We start from the raw sequence: 24,654 nt of genomic DNA, 5'->3' as shown, positions 1-24,654 counted from the left end.
CAGTGTGTGGTGAACTCCACTGACCTAACACACTGACTGCGACCTCCCTTAGGTTCAGGCGTAACATTACACATAAAGCTAGGCAAGAGGAACCCGAAAATATCAGCATTTACTTTCACTCTTTTACCAATCCATTATAAGTGGCTGGTTAGGCAGAGTTAAAACATGTACATTTTCTATCCTAGTTAGCAGCAAATAAGCCATTTGAAATGTGGCTTATGAGGCAGCTGCTTAGACATTTTTGTGAAATTTGAGTAAGAGACCTTGATGTCATTATGGCTCACCTGGGACTGCTCTATTTCTGCTTTGTTTAGCTTTATACCGAGAATCTCAGCAGCCACTCTCTGGAAACAAAGATACACCTGGAGAAAAAGATAACAAAAAAATAGGACAGTAAGTCTTAGCAAAGTCACTCTGTACTTCACATTGTCATTGTGACACATTTAATCAGCGGATACTGACCGAGTCCCCCGTCTTGGCTGATACAAACTGACTTATGAGGCCGTTTTCTTGGCAGAAACGCTGGTGTTTGTCAGCCTTAACTGTCCTCATGTGCTCCAGGTCGACTGTGGACGAAACACAGAATGACATGTGAGAAAACGTACAAAAGATAGATAGATTTATACGGTGGTTATGCAGTGCTCTCGCAGGGTTAACTGTCACGTATCTGAACATAAACAGAAAAGATAACTGTTTACACTTGAGTTAAGATGGAAGGGGATCTGCCTAATGTACAAGAATAGTGCACGTAAAGGCATGAGAAAACAAAGCATAATTCAATTGTTATGTTGCTTTCAAACCCAGCTGCAGAGTCTACTGATTGTTGTATTTCTTTAGCAGCGGCTCTATAGCTCGCTCTGTCGGTTGGTCAGCTGGTCCACAAACATTTCCCTAGCCTTCGGCGGCCACAGTTTTCACCCTAGGAGGCTCAAATTTGTGAGGTTATGTGTGAATGCATAAAAGCGTGGATGCATGTGCGTACGTGGATGCAGCTATGGCAAATTTGAGCTTGTTTAAGTTTCGGAGGGAGTCATTTCAGGGGGTTTGAGGGTGGAAATGATCAATTCCCCAAGCCCCAAGCTTCCATTGCCAGCTGGTATTGAAGCTCGATGCGACACATTCCTCAGTGTAAGCTTAGTACAGTTGAACCCCGAAGCCATGAACCTCTATTTGACCTGAAACAGACAAACCAGCCCAGCTGTGGAGAAATACTTAAGAAACAATGCATGGATGACCCAAGTCTTCAGGCTACACTCACAGTGAGAGTGTAGATGGAGAAAACAGTTTGACTTATGAGTGTGCCAGCCTTTAAGGTGGGCACACAGGCCCAAGAACTGGGACTGTCAACTTCATGCTGATTTACTGTGAGCACACAATGACAGCGCCTTCTTTTTTAGCTATTGTGATGAGCATTCGACTCCTGTGCAGTGATACCGGGCGCTTTGCTTCTCTCCTTCCTCACTATGGGGTCATGCTGAGGTCGATGAAGAAGGTCACCTGGGGGTCTTGCTGCTGAAAGCAATAGCTTCGCTCTTTATTTCTGGCTTTGTGCAGAATGGCGGCCACGCCCGGTATCTGGTGCATACATGTCTGTGTAGCTGGAGGAGGTCAGGCTACTGTACGGTGTTGCATTTCTCTCATCCCCCCGAGTTTTACTCTTTGTGTGAGGTTTCATTGAAGTTGTCAAGGATTTACCCTGTTCTCATGCCCCTTAGTATGTGTGTGTGTGTGTGTGTGTGTGTGTGTGTGTGTGTGTGTGTGTGTGTGTGTGTGTGTGATAGAGGGAGGGGGGGATAAAGCCAGAAGCAGGGAGAGAGACAGATACATAGCGAGGAAGAAATGTAAACACTGCACTAATCCTGTATTATTAATATCTCAGTAAGTCATATGACCCAAAAATGTTAAAGGCCAATCCTCAGCGACAAAAAAAAAACACATTTGGAAAGAATCATTTTAGACCAAAATGAATATTACCATCATCATAAGTGACATATAAACACAAACCTTTCTGGGCAAGGGCAGACACTCAATGTCCAGGGCAGACCGTCATGTCTGTGCCTGTGCATAAACATAGCTGTCTCATAGGCGTCAGCAGGTTATTAATTCCCATCATTAACAGTGGAGGTACCCAGCATGCTACTAGAAGTAAACACGGCTAATCCTTTGGATCCTGCACACTTGGGAAAGGTTATCAATCATGTGTCAGAGTCAGATTAGCCAACGTTAACATAGTGGCTCAGGGTTTGAGGAAGGCACGTTACTGTAAGTAAAAAAGGTGTACCAGTCTGAATTTTGCCTGTGGGTATGTGCATCAACGGGAGGGGGAATTATAATGTAAGTAGGCCACAGGACAGATTTCTGAAGATTTAAGTGAGCTTGCTTACACTGCAAATAGCAAAGTGTTGATGTTAATTGTCTGCATGTAAGATGTTGTATCCCAGTTGCATTAAGTTGAAACACTTAAAGCAGTTGAAGTGCTGAAAGAGAATGAGGTGTCTAAGTGTATTTACTAAAGGCATTTGAAATTTCTGTTTCCAAAAGAACTGCAGGCAGATGAATTTTCACTTTAAAAGCACTGAAAGTGGATGAACTTAAAGAGGACGGACTAAAAAAAGTATTTGAACTGTCAGTAGAAGAGTAAAAAAATGATTCAAGTTGTGTAGCGGCTGCAGATTTAGTCACTAGCTACCTTCCATCTGTAGTCTCTGGGCAGCACACTAAGTTTTGCCCAGCTGTCATAGACCTGTAGATGTTTAAATGTTCATTTGATTCTGAACACTTTATGTTAAAGTGCTCAGAAAAAAATTATCTATAATTCCATGACAACTGGGCAATTGCTAATATCATATGGTATAATTGAAAGCCCCATCCACTGAATGGACCTTGATATTGCTTTCATCTCAACATATATTCCAATGGATAACTACACCAATATGCATACAAAAACTATACTCAATTTTAGCACCGTGTGTGATTTGTGTTTTTAGCTCCTTTAAGTCACAAAAATAATACTGTAGGTGGGTCCACATTCTTACACAAAAGTATCCTGCAGCATGTGGCATCTGTCTGTGTAAACTGAATACAAGACTAATCCCCCAGTTTTAGTGTTTTGCTCCATTTTTCTCCCTAATGTACCCATTTCTACTTATCAGGTCAAAACAATCTTCCTCCGATGATCTGGTTTCCCTCCGTTCCTGTCAAACTGTACATCAGCTTAACAACCCCTAGGAAGTGACTGCAAACACGAAATAAACTGTTTAGGCCTCAGAGCGCATAGAGATAGTGGAAGGGATCATCACTCGTCAAGAGCGATGGCCCTCCCTCGCTCTGGTCACCATCAGTGTTTATTTAAAAGGTCTGCCTGTCATTGCGGTGAATTACAAGACAACAGTTAGAGATTAATATCTGGCGGATAAATTAGGCTTTGAGTGTAAATAACCGGTTTTGTTATTGCGGTGACCTATTACATAAATGGGAACACAACCAAATGAGAAGAAAATATGGATGTTCTTCTCCACAAGTTAGTGTCTGTGGGGATGTCAGCTTAGCTCCTTCATGGAAAGAATCCTCTCACTGGCAGACCTGATTATCCTGAAACCAGACAGACTTGGAAAGGTTTTCTGTGTCACTAAATAACTTAAAATTAGCAAGGAGGTTGAATTTTGGCTGGATGGACCTGCCTAGAGCATGCTTTTAAACCAATACCCTTGCTATATCACCTTCCCTGAAAAGAATATAGCGCACCAACTGCCAATGACTGAAATTAAATAACTGAAAAACTATTAACAATAAATCATCATCATCATTATTGGACTAAATGACCTAAAATGAGACTGTGAGTGTGTTCACATGCGCACAAGTGGCTATGATCAGGTTTTTGGAGTGTCCCAGTTATGTTTTGCGCATGTAAACAAACATCTTATCTTTGTTTCAGAAACCTGGATATGTTACCTGGAGTGCTTTGATAAAAACCTGGATACTGTGGCATGTAAACACCTTATCCAGGTTTCTGAAATGAGTGGCTGAGATGTTGAGGAACCAAGACAAACATGCACACACACGATCAGAAACCTGGATAATGTTTAACCAGGTTTCTCATGTTCCATGTAAATGTCATAACCCAAAAAAGATCAAAAGCGTGTTTCTAATGTGCACGTGTAAACGTACTCTTTGTATCTTTCTAAGGACTAAATAACACATTCTTCCGCTTAAAAATGGAAACACACCTTTGTTAAGTTCAATGATAGAGGTTGGTGTTATAGCCTTATTTGGTCTGCCATAACCAGCAGCTGGCAAATGGTAGCTAACATGTTAGCTAAGCTAAGCTAGATATTGCTTCATAACTGACATTACTGAGTTTACGGACTTCACTCTTTTCTCCGACTCTTTTATCCCGTAATTGTCACGTAGGCTCATTTTGAGAAAGGTAAAGTAACAGACATGTTTCATAACTTTAAATAATTGCTGCTGTGGCCACAAGTGACAATTACTAGATATTGCTAGTGCTAAACTATAGTTTAAAAGTATCACAAGTAAAGCAGAATACTAACGTCAACAAAATAAATGTCTATGGGCAGTTTGCGCCTAAAGTTTGCTAACATTAGCTGATACTAGCCACCATAAGATACTGGTTTTACTGATAAATGAAAGTTTTCATTTCAGGTTTGAGTTATTTTTTTCCTTAAAAAGTTACACTGAAGGGGGAAAATTCACACCAGAATCAAAAAGTTCCTGGGAATGTACCTCACATTTCCAGACACATTCAGTTGTTATTCTCATTGACACAGTAACCGGCCAAATGTGCACAATGTGAGAAGTCAAGGATGGACTTTTCCTTTAAAGTTCACTAACACATGTTGCCATGGCAAAACAAAAAGCTAATAGCTCTACGTTGGCTAACCAGCCCGAAATCCTACACTGCACGGTGTGATCCTCAGTGGGCTTTTTAAAACCATGCTGTGATAACAGAGACACCTACTTACTGTTCTACCGAGTCGGCTGCTGGGGACCAATTGGAACAGTTTACCCAGCGAGCAACAGCCAGAGAATATGCTTGACATAACACAGTTAATTGCCGGCAGCCTTGTTTTAAACTAAACAGCAGTTGGTGCAGTGGGGAGCGTGAGGGCTGAAGGTGGAATGTGTGAACTGTGTGTGTGTCTATGTGTCTGTGTGTGGTAGTAATGGTAGGGCGTGTGTGTTGTCAGAGACTTGGGGCTCTGAGGGGTCATATCACATTAAGTGAAAGTTACAGGGTTGAGCCTAATCAACCCCAGGGGAGAACCTATCACTTCCAACATTACCTCACACTATGCCTTTAAGACCCCGTTAAGAGGGTTTGCCTCAGTTTCCCCTCAATGACGACCATGAACCAATTCAAACCTTGTGGAGAGGGCAAGGATTATCAAACCAAGTCCAACTCCGAATGAAATGAATTACAACTGTCTGAGCAAATTGTTCACAAGGCACCACTAAGTTTGAAAACATCCCAGAACTTTTCTGCAGCTCAGACATTCAGTGGGGTTTTATGAGTCTCTACTGCTACACACTGTAGTCAGTTCTGAAGCAGAAAAGGTGCTTCTACTCACAGCAGCCTTTTACATGAATGCAACAGCAACTGGCTGTCCATCTCTGTCCATAACTCCTACAGAGTTACATCTCTGCAAACTTACTTGAGGAATTTGGTATCTCTGGCTGGATTCAAGACATTATAATGTCTATGGTATAATAAATGACTCCTTTGTTAATTGTCTCAGTTCAACTATTGTTTTATCTGTTGCCTGACTTTGTGCTGTGTTGTCTGCAACGTTTTCTTTATGTCTATGAGTGGGACTTATGGGTTTAATAAAGGTTCAAATAAAATGTTTGGATCTGTACATGTATGTGACTTGACTCGACTAAAACTGTTTAGCGTAGACAGTGTATTTTAACCCTTTTAATATTCCCCAAAATTAAATGATTTCTATTCAAAACGTACATTGTAGAATTTTCATTCAAAACAAGCATGGTTTTGTTTACATTCAGTGTTTCTCATCTATACATTCCTTTCAAACATGGTGAATGCTTTTCCTTCCTTAAAAACATTCGCAAAATGTTTTGGATATTTGAAGACCTGGATTGTTCACGTCAGCTTGTGGCGCTCTTCCTTTATTAGTACACTGCTACCTTTAAAAGGCACATTACTGTCACTAACTCCTGCCTTTAAGGTCCAAGTCACCCACATTACAGTGAAGAATCAGTCAAGGTTAGTATGTTGTCTTACTAAACAATGTCATTTATCCCACCACCAACTTGATAACTAAAAAAAAGCAACAAAAACAAATAACAAAAATAAGTTTATGGACACTTGGGCACTTTCTAAATTTCATATTCATCTAAACTAATATTAAACTGCAAAAGCAGCAGAATCATTTTCCCTTACAGTCTGATAGCGAACAGGTGAGATTAATTGCAAGTGACTTTTTATTTACCCTTTAATTTTCCGGTACAAGATACAGGGAAACTTTTACTAGCTTCAAAAGTCAGTAGAAATAAAATGAATCATTCCGTGTGATGTCTGATTGAATTAGACATTGATTTAACTTCCACAGCACTAGTAAAACAAAATGACTAGTGGAATTTATGTGAAGCATTTAAATGATTGGGACCAACTGGTTTACATGACTTGGAGAGAGCTCATAAAAACTGAGCGTTTTGAAATATGAAGGATGTTATAAGTCTGTACGTGTATTAAAATATAGACAACGTAATGTAAATGCAAACAATAACTACTTTTCCCCTTCAATAAGGGGATCATACAGTATCATACAGAAGTGTCACAGACAAAGTTCTGTTTTCTTTACTCTTAAGACACTATGCAGTCATTCAGAAGTCAAGTAACTATGCAAACCACACTCTTGCACATTTCATTAGACCCTAACAGTATAGGTATTGCTTACAGGAGGGAAAGTTTATTTTCTGATGACTGGAACATCCAAATCTAATGCAAAAGTACATGTAACTGAAAATGATTCTAATGTTACGTTTGGCTTTGACCTTACTACCTCATCAATCTGTAGCCAATTCTATACTGCTACTGATGACACAGGACATTGTATAACTGGAAGTATGAGAATTTAACTTGTGATGGAATAATTAGAAATAATTATTAGTATGTTAAAGCTTGAAGGTAAGTTAATAATATTATCATGACTTTTCTGAGTGAGTACAGACAGATGAAGTGCTGTTAGTAGCCTGGTGTTGTCGAGGTGAGCGGGGCCCGTGCAGGAGTTCTCTGGGGGATCCTGACAGAGACAGAGCGCTCTTTGTGCTGTGGCGCCCCTGCCCCGGTGGCCTGAAGCGGGCCGGGACCGTCAGGGGACTCGCTTTCCACTAGGTCAGAAGTGTTCTGTCGACAGCTCATTGATCACAGCTCATCTTGTCATTTGATCGTTCTTCATGAAAACGATGTGCAGACACACACACGTGCAAACACACACGCTCATGCACACACACATGCATTCACACTTTCGAACATAATCAGATCGTCCACAGCGGCTAGTAAAACAATGTGGTCTTCCTCCCCGGTCAGGGAATGTAAAACAGAGTGTCCAGCAGTAGCTCTACAGGCAGGGAGAGAGCTGGAGTGCCTGGCTGTCACTGCTACAGTAAAACATGGGGCCGAGGGCCATGCAGGCTGGGTTAACGGGCTCCCAGGACTCGTGAAAAGTGAACAAAAGGCCCAGTTCTGAGCCGACCGCACAAGACGCTGCCCGGGGTTTCACTGGCCATGTCCTCCAAGCTCTCCTGTCGCTGTTAAACTAAGTGGTCTTTTATGGGCGAGCAGTAATACATGCCTCTGTGAGCCGGCTGCGTAACTATGAGCTATAATAATTATACGGAGCACAGGGGAGCCTTCGTAATTGTACGCATCGCATCACGATAAGTCTATTCATAATTATAAAGTCTCCCAATGAGCAATGGTGCATTGGACTGGCCAACATATTCAACTTCAAGCCACATCAGTGAACTGTTACATGGAAAGTGTGTTCTGCTCATACTGCCTGAGCAAACATCGACCAAGTTAAAAACCTGAAGCAGGAACAGGGTGCAAAGACAGTGATGTAATATTTCACGCCACAAAAAAGTAGATTTAGCAAAAAAAAAAAAAAAAAAAAAAAAAGGAGGGAAAACGATGTTGATATTTCACATATATTTATAATATATGCCTGTGGATCAAGATCAATCGGTTATTTACCCAACCCTGTGTCAGCAAGGCCCCTTTCCAGGAATTCCTCCATATCAATGTTGTGGAGCAGCACAGAAATAAAGTACAGCCTGAGCGTGATGAGGGTTCCAGGCTGCACTCAGGTCAGGTGGCTAAGCTGTGCTGTGCAACTCAAATGGCCCATGACTTACCACACAAGAAGGTATGCGAAGACTGATCATCTACTGCATGTGCAACAATATTTGCTTTATGGATGGCTAAAATGAATGAGGACTTTCCATGTTTCGACAGGCATGAGAGTCAAGAGAGATGAGAGTAGGGACCAAAGTTGGGTCAAACAGTTGTTACAATTAATTGTTAGAATTTAGTTCATTTTGCAAGGAGCACCAGATTTGGCAGTCGTTGCATTGCTCTGTGTGGGAAAGACCACCTATCAGCCACCTGAGTAGCCTTAAACAAACCATAAAAAAGTATTTCTTAATCACTGCTGGACACACGTCTCAGCATCTGCAGCTGTGATTTTACACCGACTTATCAGCCGCAGTGTAATACAGCTGTAATTCTTCATTCATTCTTCCGTATCCTTGCTGTAACCTGAATCTCTATTTCCCATCTTTTCCAGACTTACAGAAAGACAGCAGACTACAGTCAGTGTGGTTACTGAGACAATTTGATACACACGTCTGTGCTGACCTTTTACCTTTAACAAAATGTGAAGAGAAACAGGAAACACTGGATTTGCTGTAAACTGTAAACATTCCAGGTCTTTACCCAACCATACACCATGCCTTACCAGGTCTATATACTGTATATATAATGTTTTACAGTGTCGAACCTGTGGTTGCGCTTCCCACAGTGCAAAACAGACACTGCTGACGTGTTCATCCCTTCTATCTGGGGAGGGGTGAGGGTGCCGGGGTAAGAGTACTGGGCTTTTGTCCCACCACATGTCTATTGTGGCTAAACCTTTCCCTTGGGGGCAATTAGGACCTTTTAGTTTGTTGTAAGAGGACCTAAGTACGAGTGGGTTGAGCCAGGAAAAACATTTTTGAGCTAAACCAAAAACAGAAGCGCATTGAGCTCCTCTGCACTCCTGGACTTCTGAGCATCTCTCTATTAAGAAATGTGCAGGCCTGCACTGAACAGACAGGAACTGTGGCAGCTTTACAGGGGCAGGGAGGTGATGGGGGTGAGAGAGCTGGGGAGGGGGAAGGCTTCAACTCCACCTGAGGCCTTGCCAAGAGGCCAAACAACTCAAGACCAACAATGTTGGTGGCAAGGACATGCTTCACGAGAATCAAGAGTTAGGGGAGATCCATGTTTTGCTTTAACTTTCACATGGCTGGATGGAAAACTGGGGAGAGAGAAGTGCGACGGGTAACGGTATGTGGTGGGATCTGCCGTAGCGTGCAGAAAGCAAACACATGCATGTTGTTTAACACAACAGAGACGTGGAGCCAATGAAAAGACATTACTGTAAGTAAAAGCAGCTACAGCAGAAGTGTTAGTCTACACATGTGAGAGATAAGCGTTAAGAGTAGGTCTAAGTGTGTGACTGAAAGAGTTAATGTTTGCAAAGGGATGAAAATGAATGTGCAAATGTGTTTGAGAGATGGCGCAAGATAGGGAAAAAGAAACAGAGCAGAAGAGAAAGACAGGTAAGGCGTAATTAAGTGCACAAATTGTCTTCATGCGGGGACCTTATCTCCCTAAAGAAGGGAACGTTTCCCAGGGCAGGCCTGAGTGGATCAGCAGTGAACAGTGTTAGAACCTCTGAGCAAAAAGCCATGAGTGATGAGGAGGGGTTAAGAGAACTGAACCCATTTAAGTCACCCAAATAAGGGCTGTACAAGCCCATGATGGATGCTCTGGAGTTCCTGAGGGAGAGAGCGCTAGCAATGGGAAGGGTGATGGGTGGGGAACGAGCAGGGGTCCTACGATCCCCACTTAATAAAAACAAATTGGTTTGATAAACGACACAAGCTTAATGTTTTCAAAGAAATATGTGTTCTAATTACGAACAGTAACATAAGCCATTTTAAAATGTTGATGGTCCCATTCAGTGAGAATATGTGTATGTTACAACAAACAAAGAACGAGCAAAATATGGATTAAGACTGCAAATATGGCACACCATATTTTTTATATCAGTGACTTCAGACAATCTCTGATCTGAAAGGCCTGTCGTGAACAGGCCAAATGCAGCTGTTGTTAAGTAAAGAGCAACAGAATTTATCGTTTGGAGCCCTTTCAAAACACACAGCACTTATTAGTCTACTAAAAATGAAACACTTGAGTGGTGGAGGAGATGACTGCGCAACAGGCCAACATTTCTCTTGAGAGGTTCCTGTGTACCATACGGTGTTACACCAGGCTGTGCTGTAATAAACAGTTATAGTATGTTTAGACAGACCAAGAGCTTAGCATTCTTCCATTACCCATGTGTTCCCAGAAACTCCACAAGTGTGTCGCTTTACCTAAGTGCATGTTGCTCTGTGTGTGTATCTGCGTGTGCACACAGTTGCATAAATAATTGTGTGCCCTCAATAAAACATTTCATTGGCTTCCTCTCTGAATTGTTACAAGTGGTGCCATTATTTAACACAAGGCTCTGGGCGGCATGTAGAGGGCATGGGGGTGCAGCATACTGGTGCTTAACAAGCACACTTAACCCCAGCCGGCCATGCTAAGCCTGAAGAAAGGAAAGGTTGTTCCCCAGCAGTGACATGGCACAGGAGGGCAGTCAGGCCAGGGTAAGGAGAGGAGGGGACAGCATCATTAATGAACCAGTCTGGTCCATAAGCTCAATTACCGTACACTGGGTAAAGAAGTGTTCAAATTAAACTGGAAGGCAGGCACAGGGTAATTCAGGAAATTTAAGCTCAATGTGTATGGTTGCACATGTACTGTTAATAAGCCAAACAGAGTCACATTTGATTCCCTTAAGCCTCCATGTTGACGCTATGTTAAAAAGAACACTTAAAATTGTATAATACTGTAACAGGTATGTTAGTGCAGGTAAAAAAACTTTCAGCTGCAGATATAGAAATCATACTGCTCTAACCAGAAACTGAAGTAAGTACTACTATGTGTATGACATCTCCAGCCCGTGTTCACCTTAAGTTTATCTAAGTGGAAACGCTAAAAAAAAAATCACAGTGGTAAAACGCCACAATTTCCCCTAAGACAAGTCCTCACAGAGACATAAATCTGTAGTGTTTTTATAAGCTCCTTGTTATGTCTGTACTTCTATTTTGGTTGTCACAAACATGTTGCCTCACTCAGTCCAACATCATGGGAACCATTCAAAAGAAACCTAAACTCCACTCCCGAAAGAATGCTGTGTATTCGTATGTTCAGCTTATTGTCAATGTGTGCCAAGTATTCGAGTTGGAGAAAAAGCAAAAATGCTGCAAAAGATTAGAAGCTCTTCAGAAAGAGAAAAAAACTCAGATAGGGTGGTAAAACAAAAATGTAGGTGTGGACATTTCCAGCTACATAGTTAGACTAACTCTTCAAGCTCCCTAAAAAAAAGTAGTCCATGGGAGGGTTCAGGGATTCATAAAGTCTAGCAAGGTAATTGATTGCTCCTTGCGGGGCAATCTGTGTGGGATTTTGTTTTTCTTTTTTTCAGTCTGTAGGAACAGAAAAAACACACATGGGCCATTCTCAGCAATAGAGCCATTAGGGGGAGAATGACTGTGCAAGTGTGGGGGAGAGGGGACTGACAGCAGGATGAACACTACTTAAATATTACAGTACACACACTCACCCACACACCCAAAACCTAGCCTAAATACAGAGGCGCCCACTGTTAAAGCCGGGGCATTAGGAGATGCAACGGATGCGAAGACAAGAGAATCGGCTCTAGACAGGCGAATTAAACCGTGACCTGTGGTCCTCCGTTGAGTAACATTAGCGAGAGCTTCCTGTGTGCAGACACCACTCTGTTGACCGTTCATCATGGCCTGGGAAGGTGGACAGTCCCCATTACACACACACACTGACGCCCCACTTTACAATAACACGGCGGCAGCCATGACTCCACATCTGTCAGGGGGATGTTTAAAAAGAGTCATCATTATTACTCTTTATTTTGGAGATGGGTGGATGGGTGCAGGCTGATAGGAGGAGAGCCGTCTGGTTAACGTCGAGTTCCTCTCCTTAACCAGTGACTCGGGACAGGAGCGCAGGCTTGGGTTGGTGGGGGGGGGGGGTGGCAGACGGATACTGACTGGGAGGGGGGGCACAGATAAGGGATGCCCTAGGTCCGTTGGCCCGGGATCTTAAATCATGGTCAGTCACTCCCCAGAGTTCACAAACATCAGCATTCCCATCGCCCCCTTATCAACTGGCTTATCACACCGATCAGTTATCTGGTGCTCTAACAAACACGTCTGCTACCATCAAACACTCACTCCTCCACACACAAACACAGACACGCAAAATGAAAAATGCCAAAAAAACGAATCGAGAAAAACTACAACCTATTTTCAGTTGCATCTACTTATTAGACTTGATAATGAGCCATTTTTAAACTTGATATACTATACTGGTTTTTCAAAATAAAAAAAGGATTATGTGTGTTTGTGTGTTTATGTATGTGTAATTCTCACTTTTGTTCCCAATCAAAGAGACAACAGGCTGGATATCAGATTCCTCGTTGGCTTTCTTCACCATGCTGAACCAATCCTCCAGATCCTCGAAGCTCTGGTAGTTGGTGATATCGTAAACCAGGAGAACCCCCTGCATTGGAAAAACGTAAAGGAACAAGACAGCCCTCAGACTTTGATGTCTTTGAACAGCTCACCTTCACAATCCTGGAAGTGAGTGGACAGCCTAATTTCACATTCATTCACATTAACATGAGTAATATTGAGGGAGCGAGGGAACAGTAGGTGGCACTGCTCCTCTTCTTAGAGTGGGGGACAGATTCACACAGAACAGTTTCCAGTTTTGGAAGCTTGGTGCAGAATAGAGGTTTAGTTATCTGCTATCTGAGCTAATTGATGAAGGTTGTCTGCCTGGAGACATTTTCCTTCTCCATATGTAATCCTCAACAGCCTATGCAGCGCAGAAACACTCATGAAACAACATCAGACCCACGTTTGAGCAAACACTCAGGCCAGAAGGGGCTGTTTACACGAACACATAAATTAATCAAAGAGTAGACACAGATACAAGATCTGCTGGCATAATTCAAGACAAATTATCTCACAGCTTAACTATCTGCTATCACTGCTTAAACTTTTGCTGGAAATTAACGTGAGCCAAGGTAAATGTCTCCACTTTTACTGCATGATGCAACACGACTGAAGGGGTGTCTGTTGCTTTTTGTTCGGTAAGACACGCACTGTCACAACACGCAAGGCTGGTGACGACAGCTTAGGCCTCTGACAATTACTGTGAGTCTCCCTGAACAGCCATGATTGATTACAGGACGCACGGTGCTGAACAATAGGTGTGAAAGTTCCATACAGCGCTGACGTGAAACTCCCGAGGCAAAGTGTCGTAATGTGGCATTTTGCTTGAGAAGGAGAGAGACAGAAAAGGAAGTGCTGTAGACATGGGTGATATACAGAACCACCATTAGGGTAGAATTTAGAGCAGGGCACAGACATTGGCAAAAAAAAAAAAAACATTTAATTTTTTTCAACAAATCACTTTCACTATTTTTACAGCCAGGCTGATTCATGCAATGGAAAAGAAAAATGTTTGTCTAGCATCTATAGACATACATGACAAAAGTGCACTTGCATATAGTTGGTATATGATGAAGTTTCTGTGCCCAAATGTTATATCTTGTGCTGAAGTACGGGTCTTGGATTAGACAGACTGTGGTCTTTAAGTTGGCCTCTTCAAACAAGAGACATTCTGGAGGTGACAGACAGCACTTGACTATAGCAACACGGCTACCTGCGGACACTGATGTTGCTGGCACATGTATAAACTAGTATGCGCTGACACAAATTGCAGTGTTTGCAGAGAGTTTGGCTGTCATTTTAATGAACACATCGTTGAGTATAAGCATTAAATGATAGTAAATAGATCAATTAGTAGCCTATTTTTCCCTACACTCCTTCATGTATAAGCTGAGTATTATCAAATTGTGGGAATTACTTTGAATAATAAAATGCTTTCAGTATTGACCTACAGCGCACTGTGTTATCAACATGTGTTTAGTCTGCCAATAAAAACACCAAACTGTATCAACTCTGTAAAAAAGTAGAAATTTTCAAAGCTCTTATGACCTGTTTCACTCTCTGTGAGTTTGAATGAATTACGCTCCAGAAGGAGAGGGTGGCAGGCTCTGAATGAAGCTGCCGACACTATAATAGAAAACAACCTGAACAGGGTCACCTACAGGGCTATTAGAGAATTGGAAACTAATTCTTCCTGTGCTTCGTCCACAAGAAGCTACAGCAGTTGGTTGCACATCCTCAGGCTACGGGAGTCTAAGACAGATTGCATTTTTTTGCTTCATGCTGGAGGAATAAAAGACTACAGCACAAACCAGAGATGAATGTATAATTGTTAGGCAGAATCTAAAGTACCAACAGAGCATTTGATGTGAATTTGTGTGTGTGCCTTACATGAGCTCCGTACACATATTTATCCAGCATTTTTCCTCCTAACGTTTGGCCTCCAATGTCCCACACCTGCAGGGTCACGTTCAGATTGCCTGCAGGGGAGAAAACAGACAGAAATACCTCAGATATCAAAAAATGTGCACAAATCAGCTCTATAAAAGGTACCATAGAAGTTTAGATTAGTTTAGATTCCCACTTTCTTTTCTCAAAAATGGTTTTGTATGCTAATCAATTAAATAAATAAAAAACACAAATTGTGGGTTTCCACTCCGGATGTTTTTATCCTTTTTAATCATTAACTTGTTTGTTTTAACAAAGTCCATAATCCTGAGGAAATACAGAGTCAGCTGTAACTGGAACCTGTATTTTGGGTGAGCGATTTCTATAATAAATGTCAGCGTTGTTGATGTACATAATGGAAACAATAAATCAGCGATTAATCTTTCATGCTAAGCGCTCTTGCCTGGCAGGTCACCCACACCTCACATCCAAGAATATCCATCCCAGAGATTGAGGGGGATGAATAGGTACGCCTACCCTCTAATTTAAACATTCTCAATAGCCTGGCAGTAAAAAAATGACTTCTTATTAGCCTGGGAAGAGCTGTTTGCATTGTGCCATATCCTGCCAAGTTAGGAAAGTGAGGAGACTTATGTGCTGTTAAGGAAAACAGCAATAATTAAACACAAAATAAGAGGAAAAGAAGACTCCTGTCTAATGCCTGTGGAAAGAGAAAGAAGGAGTGAATGAGAGGGAGAGAGAGAAAGACGGGCACAAAAACCAAATCCAAATGAATATTTTCTTCCTCTGGAAAATGAAAGGGGTGGTTGAAAAAAAAAAGTCCCCCCAAAAAAAGAGAAGGAGGGAGGACCAGACAGCGAGGAGTTTATGTTGGTGTGATGAGGGCCCTGCGCTGGGCTGGAGCGGCGATGGGGAGTAGAGCGTACACTGTGGACACGGCTGGACGACTCAACCCCTTCATAAGTCCCTTTTTTAAAACGAGGGAAGGAAACGCTGAGGTTCACAGTCACTACATCCAGACTATACAGTGTCAATGTAAAGTTACATTGAGGAGCGCAATGAAGAACGGCCCCTTGGTGTTATAAAGAGCCATCCCCGCCCTTCCACCATGCTTGGACACTAGCTTTATTTATGTTTCAAAGATTCACGCTGACTCAACAGCGCTGACATTTTTCTGCTTATGCTTTGCAAGAAGTAAAAACAGCGAATGTGAGCCCAATAGACAAACCTTACAAATTGACAATAATAAGGTCACAAGAAAGTTGCGCTGATAAGATAAATGTCCTCTTCGTGTGACATGAAGTGGATGTGGACAAAGCCGCTTCCAAGAGTTAGGATTTGACAGAATTTATCAAGTAAATTTCACCTCTAGTCAATCCCCTTCACCGCCTGTACCTCATTGGTTTGGCAGAGACATCTGGAAGAGGTATTGTTATAAAAAGCACACACAGAGGAGGCTGTTGTGTGCCAGTCGGCCTCGCCTCACCTCTCCCTGCGTTGGAAAATGTACATTAAGTTTGACAAGCTGGGCCTTCATGGTGAGAGGGGCCAACGCTGGCTATAGGCTACTCTCCCCCCTGCTGCAAAAGACCCTTACAGCCCCATAGAGACCCGGAGAGCCACACAACCTCTCCAATACAAGGCAGTGTGGGGGTCCTCCTAACGAAGTTTGGGACCACCCAGCTCGCTGAGCCACCCTCCTCTTCATCAGCTCATCAACACCCAATTCTCCAGAAAATGGGCCATTTAACAACTTCGTGTTGGACCCAGTGTTGTTTCTGCCCCAGTGATAGAGACGTATGTACACTATATTTAAACAAAGGTTACAGTTTAACACTCGAAAGATCGCTGATTGTTTCAGGAAAGAAACTTACTGGAAAGAGAAGTCAGACGATTAACAGCATTTGTTCGAGTTCACATTAAGGAGTTGAGCTCAGCCTGTGCTTATGGTTGGCTCTTTTCATCCTGACTCCACCACAACATTTTTGGGGCTTTAGTTCTCCTAAGTCTCATAAGCTGAAACTGACACAAAATCAAAATAGGATCCTTCAGCCAACTCACAAATCAGCATAACTTTTACTTTTAGCACTTAATTTGCCCTTGCTTAATGTTGTTTTATTAGTAATGAAAGAATGGAGGCACTTTGCAGATTTCTGGGGCTTAGGCCTTGGCAGAGTTTTAGAAATGCCATTTAAAATGCTGAAAATCCCCATTTCACATGGTAGGAAGTAAAAATGGAGTGCTTTCGTCTAAATATAGCAGTAGTCAATAAACATTTATTTTACAGATCTAAGGGGGATACAGAGTGTGGCTTTATTTCTGCGGGTTCAACATAAACAAATAAGAACATGAATGTTTTATGTGGTGGAGGACAAAGATCAGTTGAACTCGGGGATCAGCGATATGGATATAAAATGTTAATGTATTTACTCTTTACTGTGCCCACAGAATTATGAGCAAGGCTCGCCCGTTTGGACATAAGCTGTCCATTGGCCTTGTGGAGTCAAAAAAAAATGTGCTGTTTGCTCTGGAGAGAAGAGCTTTCAGAGTGAATAAGCCTGAGAAGTGGCAGACACTCTACAATGAGGAGCTACCAGAAAAGACACATTCAGCTCCTGAGTTAACCTGAAGAACAAACTCTGCTTGGAAAAAGGTAGGACAAGAAAACATGAGAAATAAAAATATGACAGAAAGCTACGGTGGAACAACAGGCCTCTTTGTAACACTTTCAATTAATATTCTGGATCTTTTTTTAACATTGATAATCTTAAGCACACGCACACATCCGAAACCTTACAGTCAATATTAAAGCGTTACAAACAGCCGCTAACAGTTAAGCCAGTCTGTCTAAGTACAATCTTACTAAATGAACAGTCCACAGTCTGCCACTATGTGCTTGTGCAACACGCGTATCTGTGCTGAGTCTCTGAACAAGCGAGTCCTCCCAAAAGATTATGAAGGTGTCTCACCTGGAAGGCTTATTCTCTTCAGAAAGAAATCCAGGCCGATGGTTTGTTTGTACTGCTTCCCAAAGGCCTCCTGTGCAAACCTGGTGGTGAGTGATGTCTGAAACGGGGAGACAAAGGGAGAGACACGAAGAATGAGTGCCAACACCTCCGCAGCAATCAACAGCACTAAAAATATGTTAATTAAAGCAGTTAAGTGTTTTTAAATGCTTTCGGGACGAAAGAGAAAGCTTGATTCAGTGCATAGTATTTGCATAACTAACAATATTCACATATATATATGCAAAACATAAAAAACAAGTCAATATCACAGCATGGCCCAGGGCAAGATGCAAGATGCTGCAAAACTCCATCCACAGAAAATAAAGATGATATTAAAGAACTTCTTGAAAAGGTTATATTTCGGTGGTGAGGAGAAGTAGAAAACTAAAAGTTGATTTCATTCATACTGACCAACAATATTTCTTTTCCTAAAATGTCTTAAGAATACATCACATCACAATGCGATGCAACTTTGAAGTATAGTACAGAAGTAGTCTGCGGGACATTAATTTTATCATTACAAATCCATTTTAAGCACCATCAATGATTGACTGGAAGGTACGCTGATGTAATTGTCTGCCTCCTCTGCTGTCTCACTACTCAGCCACGGTCCTGACAGTGAAAATCAACGTGAATTACAAAAACAGGTGTCGGAGTATGTGTCATGTCTCCAGACTGCAGACCTAATAATTGCCACAAATTATAAAACCTCCATCACTGTCACTGTTGTGTTTGAGGAGGAAAAAAAATAGCATGTTAGGGGCTCTCCTGAAATCCATGGGAATCCATAGCACAGGCTTGACATGCCAAGTTTAATTCATTTTGATGGATGAGGATGGGGAAAAAAATGAAGTGCTGAATGTCTATTAGCTATCTTTAGAGCAGTGTGCTTACATAAACACAACAGAGACGTGAAGCAATGGGATTCCCTGAGTGTTCATGTGGCAGCAAATGCATTTTAATGTGGCACTCGACAATCGCTGAGGGTTAGAGGATTTAAAACTAAATTCTTTCTTTCAATCCACTAAGCTTTCACTTGAGTTTATGCCCTTATCTACCTCGATTCATGCTCAGAAGGTTTACGTTTTGCCAAATAATGTTTCAAATAAGACTGAATTTCTATTAAATGACTCCAGAGGAACAACGTAATATTATTAGGAAAAACCTTATCATGGTTTACCCGAATCTTCTTTAATTAAACAAGACTCTATTTGGCTTTCTTAAAGTACTGATTTGTCATTGTGGATGACAACTTTAATGTAAAACCTTTATGTTGATTCCAGCTCTGATTTTTGTAAATGTAATTGTTTAAATAAACCTACTGAATGTGTAATCCAGACTTTTGCTGGTGGATTTCTTGATCAACATTTCCTTGGAGGTGCAGAATATAGTTTTATCCACCTAATTTCACCTGAAGTTCACTAACCTACAGACTTTATTTTCATCTCAGCCTGCAGAGCATGTCACAGGCTCAAGAGTGACTGAAAAATTACTAGAGGTGACTGACGCAACAAGGAGAAAATCGGCCATTTAAGTAGCCCAAACAATCACTGACAACACAGAAATAACAAGCTCGGACAGCAAAAATTTATTCCACATGCTCGCGTTGGCCTAGTCGGCCATTTGTCTTGGCATTCCAGTAGCTTGGCTCTCCTCCCTCAACGTAGTCCTTTTTTTCCAACGTACAATTGGAACTAACCAGCGAATGTAAAAGCTGGCGTAATCCTGACACTCCAACAGAGAACAGCACAGGGTCACCAATGATAGCAATGCCGGGAAATAGGGGAAGTTCTACTGAAACAAGAAACTGGGAGAGAGGGAAAAAAATATGGCAAGCTGACTATGTCCATGTGATGCAACTCATATGAGAGATGCAGTGCATTTCTGCAGCATCGCAACAAAACTGTCTCTTTATTCTCCTTAAACAGTTAAGACAGATACAAATGTCGGTATTCTGATGAAGTATTCTGACTGTAAATAACATTGCTGGGGTGCTGGGTCCATTCATTTGTAAGACCTGTACCTCAAGTTCCTTTTTACCCTATGGGTAAGAGAACAGCAAATATTTAGAAAAACTGAGTGGCTTATAGCTCAGGTTGAAAAATAGACCTGTGTGTAAGTTAGGCCCAGCACCTTAAAGAGCCTGGCTAAATGTGAGACTCCATATTTTAAAAACATCTTGCTCAGGTGGACAAGCCTTCCCACATCTCCCTATATTTCTGAATGGACAACCAACCACAAGCGAAAATACCACCGAAACTGCTGTCCAAGAAAAACTGATCCGATTGCAATTTGCTGAGCAAATTGACATTAATAAGGGGGGAAACGGCATTCAAGATGTCAGTCAGTGGTGCCTGCTCAAAATGGGGGGCAGGGCTCCTGTTTTCTGCCCAAAACAGACAAGCAGGTAAGTCATTCAGACAGTGACGAGCTGACACCTGGCAGCAGTGTGAGGAGGGTTATTAATGTAGCGTATCTACTGGGAACTGAGTTGTGTGTGTTCTCTGCCACCCCCTCCCCCCCCAAAAGAAAATGTCGACTTTCCAGAATGAGAACATTCATTTTTCTCATTGGGTCTCACCATTACTGCTACATTCATTTTCTTTCTCCCAGAGGAAGGAGAGATTAGTTAGGAAAGGGGATGTGTAGCTGAAAAGCACTTGACGTCCCTGCCTTACATTCACACTCATTCATTCCGGGATTGGAGATGCACTGAAGAAGAAACATAGCTGAATTGTCATGACAACCTCCTTGCTTTACTGCAAATGATTGTTTGGTGTGACTAGGAAAAAATTCCACTGTTGTGGATGTAAGTTAGGCCTTTTTCATCTACACCTCTGAGATGATTTTAATAACACACTGAATGAGTCAGTCCAGTGGTTTTGAAAGGGAACAGAGACTAACAGCAGTCCTAAAGCTTGTGTAGAATTAGCAAAGACAGAGAAAATGCAATGACAAAAGGTATATTTGTTCACTGTTCAGACATTCATAAAACAAGTCTCCACACATGACTCTATTCCCATTGTTAGTTTTATGTTATTTTATTATCAAATGAGAGCAGAGCAGAAACATTTCTCATGTGGGCTGTCTAGACATGATTTTCTTAAATGGGGCCTCACTCTGAAGCCAAATGCATACAGGGGTCCTTGGCCAGGAGAAGAGAGGTACACTGATGGAAAACAACCATCAGCTGCAAGAGCCAGGCTAAGTAACTGTCATACTCTGTGTTATACTGTACAGTGCAGCATTTTACCCCAAGATCACTGAGCAGTAGCTGCAGCCCCAAAGTGCATGACAAATGTGGTGAAAATTCATCATCTAGCCGTACTTCCTTTTCCAAACAATTGAAAAAAGCGTTTCATTTAAATAAACTATTTGAAAAGTGAAATTTTAAGTCGATGTTGTGCGCTTGCCTTAAAGGTGTTACGTATGTGTGTTACTTCATTGTCTGTCTAAACTGGCCCAGTGAGTGTCACATAATTTAAAAGTAGGCCATACATCTGTGGTACATTTTGTCCAGTCTATACTAAGTATCTGTACAGTACAACTACCTGTTAAAGGCTTTTCACCAATCATTTAAATGAGCCCCTTTAAAAGAGACACCTGGATTAGAACGGCAGATAAAAGTATAACAAAACAACAATATGTTATTTCTTCACAGTCTAAGCCGATGAGCTCAGTTACTACAAAACACAGCACCACCGGCACAAGGCCTACAGCTACGTTCAATGGCACACGCAACGTGGATTAAGGGCTGGGTAGACTTAATAGGTTTAGAACAACAGATGTGTGCCAGATTAAAATCCTCAAACTCAAAACTACACGTCCCTTAACTTTGTAAAACTGGCTACTGGATTTCCAAGATAAATTCAAAAGTGAGAAAAATGTTTTGTAGGTTGTGACACTTTCCTTCACACTACAGAAAAAATAGATACAAATTTTACAAAAAGTTCTTGTGCTGCATGATTTGTGTATTAATCCTAGTACTTATGCAGTCATTACAATGTGTGATTAAAACTCAGTTACTGGTTGCTATTTCAGGTCCATATTGCGATTATTTTGACAGATATAGATTGCGATTCACAATTATGTGGGAATGATCACTTTTGCACCACAAAGTGAATTTTCACTTAAAAAAAACTGCTAAAATCCTGATAATGTAAAATTTTTGGGGGTCTATAGCAAACAAACATGTTTTCTGCAGCACCACAGTACTCCTATATAAGGCTGTTTTGTCACACATTTGACTTTTATCTTGCGACTAGCATATTGGACATGGCCATATTGTGATTTTGATAATGTTTTGATTAATTGTTCGGCCCTACTCTCCCCTATCAATAATTCAACAGTCTCAAGCTCCGACTGGGATAAACACCCTCATCCTCAACCTGACATCAGTGTGGATGAGGAACCTCAGACAAGCTTATTATGTAATATACAGTATGTACATCTTATCAGTTCTGGGAGACTTACCAGAAGCTCACACTTGTGCTCAGGCATACCATCGCATCACAGATTTTCTGTATGATGTTGACGGCAGCAACTTACTTATTTTAACTAATTTTATTTCATTGTTTAATCTCATATCAATAAAATTGTTAATAATAGTTACTTAACTGCAGTAATGGTACAGTTACGCAATAAAAATAATATAATGTCAGGTTTGCTGCCTACGTTCAGAATCTCTAACGTCCATGTCTGTCACTGCAAACTATAAGACCTCATCAACCTCCATCCACCACATGGACCTTTTCCTCACAATTTCATTTTGTGAGTCCTCCTGTACATTACAGCTGAATAATGACCAATCTATTGAATCGCATGAGGTCAACAACAAAGGAAGCCCATCAAACAATTATCTTCACTGTCTGTACAAAAATAGGTTTTATGTATTAGGTTGACAAAAGTCAATACCATCACTCCTCTTGTTTTCCAATAATTATTAACATAAAATACTGGCAACGTCTCCTTGCCCTCCCCAGTGATATTCATAACTATCATACTATTCCACATAAGCTTTCCAGTACTAATGAGTTACTTTTTAAGCAGAAGTAACTTGCTAAGACTGAATAAGTGCAATGTACAATTAACTGTTTATAGTGATCAACTTGGGGTCCTAAAAGGGTACATTTACAAATAATCTGCGTACAATAACCCTGAGACTACTTCTACTGCATCTGTAAACTATTTATTATTTATTTTTCCATTGCTGGAATTCAGTTTCTTTTCTAAAACATAAATATAATCATTCAAATACATCAATCCATGCTGCGCATACTGCATACACTGTATACCTCATGTACAGAAATAAAACTGCATGTAAAATATTTGTTTCAGCATCCTTTGCACTATTGTCTACTGTCTACAAATGTTATTGTTTGTTTACATTATGTCTATTTTGCTGAGCTTGTTGTCCTCTTTATTTATGCCGTCAGTCTGTGTTTGTACATTGAGAGCAAGGTAAACCAGGAGTCAAACTCCTTGTAATGTTGTACGCTAACATTTATAAGCATGGACAATTGTCTCCCACACTGAGCATCAATATATTTCTGTCAGCTGGCCGCACTGTCTCTGACTCATGGAGACATATAAGCATTATATGCATATTATTAGCATTTGAGACACTGCATGTGTCTTTCGTGTGGATTTGTTTCCTTTGAACGTGAACAACACAAGACAGAAACACATCACACTGCGAAGTAGAAGCTAAGAAAGTGTTTACGCCACAATCCTAAACGACCATTCATATTCCCTCATGTTGTCTTGCTACCACCGCTAGCCACGGATGTTGTTAGCTAATAGTCCAAGTAGCTATGTACCAGCGTCGGTCGCCATGGTGACTGGGCAGCGTCAGGATGAGCAATGTAAACATGTAAACAGCACAACACTGACAACAAACAACAAACAATAAGACACTGACAGTGTGCAGAAGTTCAATGACTATCTTCTACAGTAGCGTTGACTATAAGTTAATATATGTGTGTGTGTGTGTGTGTGGTGGTCTCACCTTCCCACACGCTCCGTCTCCAATCACTACAATCTTCAGCTGCCTGTCCTGGCTGTCCTCCTCCGAGTCCGACATGACGCCGAAATGTGCTCCAACTGTGTATGTGGGAAACCGAAGCAGTAGAAAACGGTCACAGGTTGCTGAATCTGGTTATCAGGCTAATCACAGATGGATTAAACGACTGTGGAGTGGGCAAGCGGACGCCATTTTGACTCTACTAACACTGCTGCGCTGCTCGGTATGATCCCCTCACACACACACACACACTGCTACCTCGGCGAACACTGGTTGTTCGGGTAAAACGGGGGTACGGACTACAAAAAAACACACAGCCGGGTGCCAGGTTTTGGCATTTAAGTTTACAAATATTTTCAGTATGGCCACGAAGCCCTTTGCCTTCACGGGAAAAGGTCAGAACCGGAAGCCCAATCACCGGCGGTGTGGTTGCGTCCTGTCTGTGACGCGTCGCCGTTGCCATGGCTACAAGGGTCAAAGTGTGAGTATAAAAACATTAGGACTACAACAGAAAGTAGGCAGAGCAAAAAAACACAAGAATTTACTTCAGTGCCACACTTTGGTACATTGTTTTATGTATTTCACTGGAGTATTTCCATGTTCTGCTACTTTACTCTCTCCACTACAGTTCACCTGCAGGGTTTTGACAGCTGTAGCCAGGTTAGTAGTTAGCCCTACTCTGCAGGGTTTACACAACATATGATCATCTTATGAAATATGATGTATTGCTATAAAATAAACTACCAAACTGTAGGCTATAGCAAGCAATTAAAAGCTCCACGTCGACCACAAACATTAAAATGATGC

General features: G+C 41.5%; 1 protein-coding gene across 2 annotated transcripts in view; it reads right to left on the bottom strand.

Moving 5' to 3' along the window:
• Nucleotides 1-24,289, bottom strand: part of rab28 (RAB28, member RAS oncogene family) — a 30,142-nt gene extending 5,853 nt beyond the window's left edge. Inside the window, exons 1-6 of one of the 2 annotated variants that reach the window (XM_051420559.1) lie at nucleotides 23,833-24,289; nucleotides 17,787-17,883; nucleotides 14,800-14,888; nucleotides 12,823-12,952; nucleotides 463-566; nucleotides 285-362 (exon numbers count right to left, since the gene is read on the bottom strand). In XM_051420559.1, coding sequence (XP_051276519.1) covers nucleotides 285-362; nucleotides 463-566; nucleotides 12,823-12,952; nucleotides 14,800-14,888; nucleotides 17,787-17,883; nucleotides 23,833-23,907 — 573 coding nt within the window. In that variant the 5' untranslated portion in view covers nucleotides 23,908-24,289. The remainder of the gene's footprint in view (nucleotides 1-284; nucleotides 363-462; nucleotides 567-12,822; nucleotides 12,953-14,799; nucleotides 14,889-17,786; nucleotides 17,884-23,832) is intronic. The other variant, XM_051420560.1, reaches the window with a different exon arrangement.
• Nucleotides 24,290-24,654: the final 365 nt, after the last annotated feature.

Source organism: Dicentrarchus labrax, unplaced genomic scaffold (genome assembly GCF_905237075.1).
Source record: "Dicentrarchus labrax unplaced genomic scaffold, dlabrax2021, whole genome shotgun sequence".
NCBI classification, from domain to species: domain Eukaryota; kingdom Metazoa; phylum Chordata; class Actinopteri; family Moronidae; genus Dicentrarchus; species Dicentrarchus labrax.
Note: the sequence above shows the minus strand (reverse complement) of the source record. Positions and strands in the feature narration are given on the sequence as shown.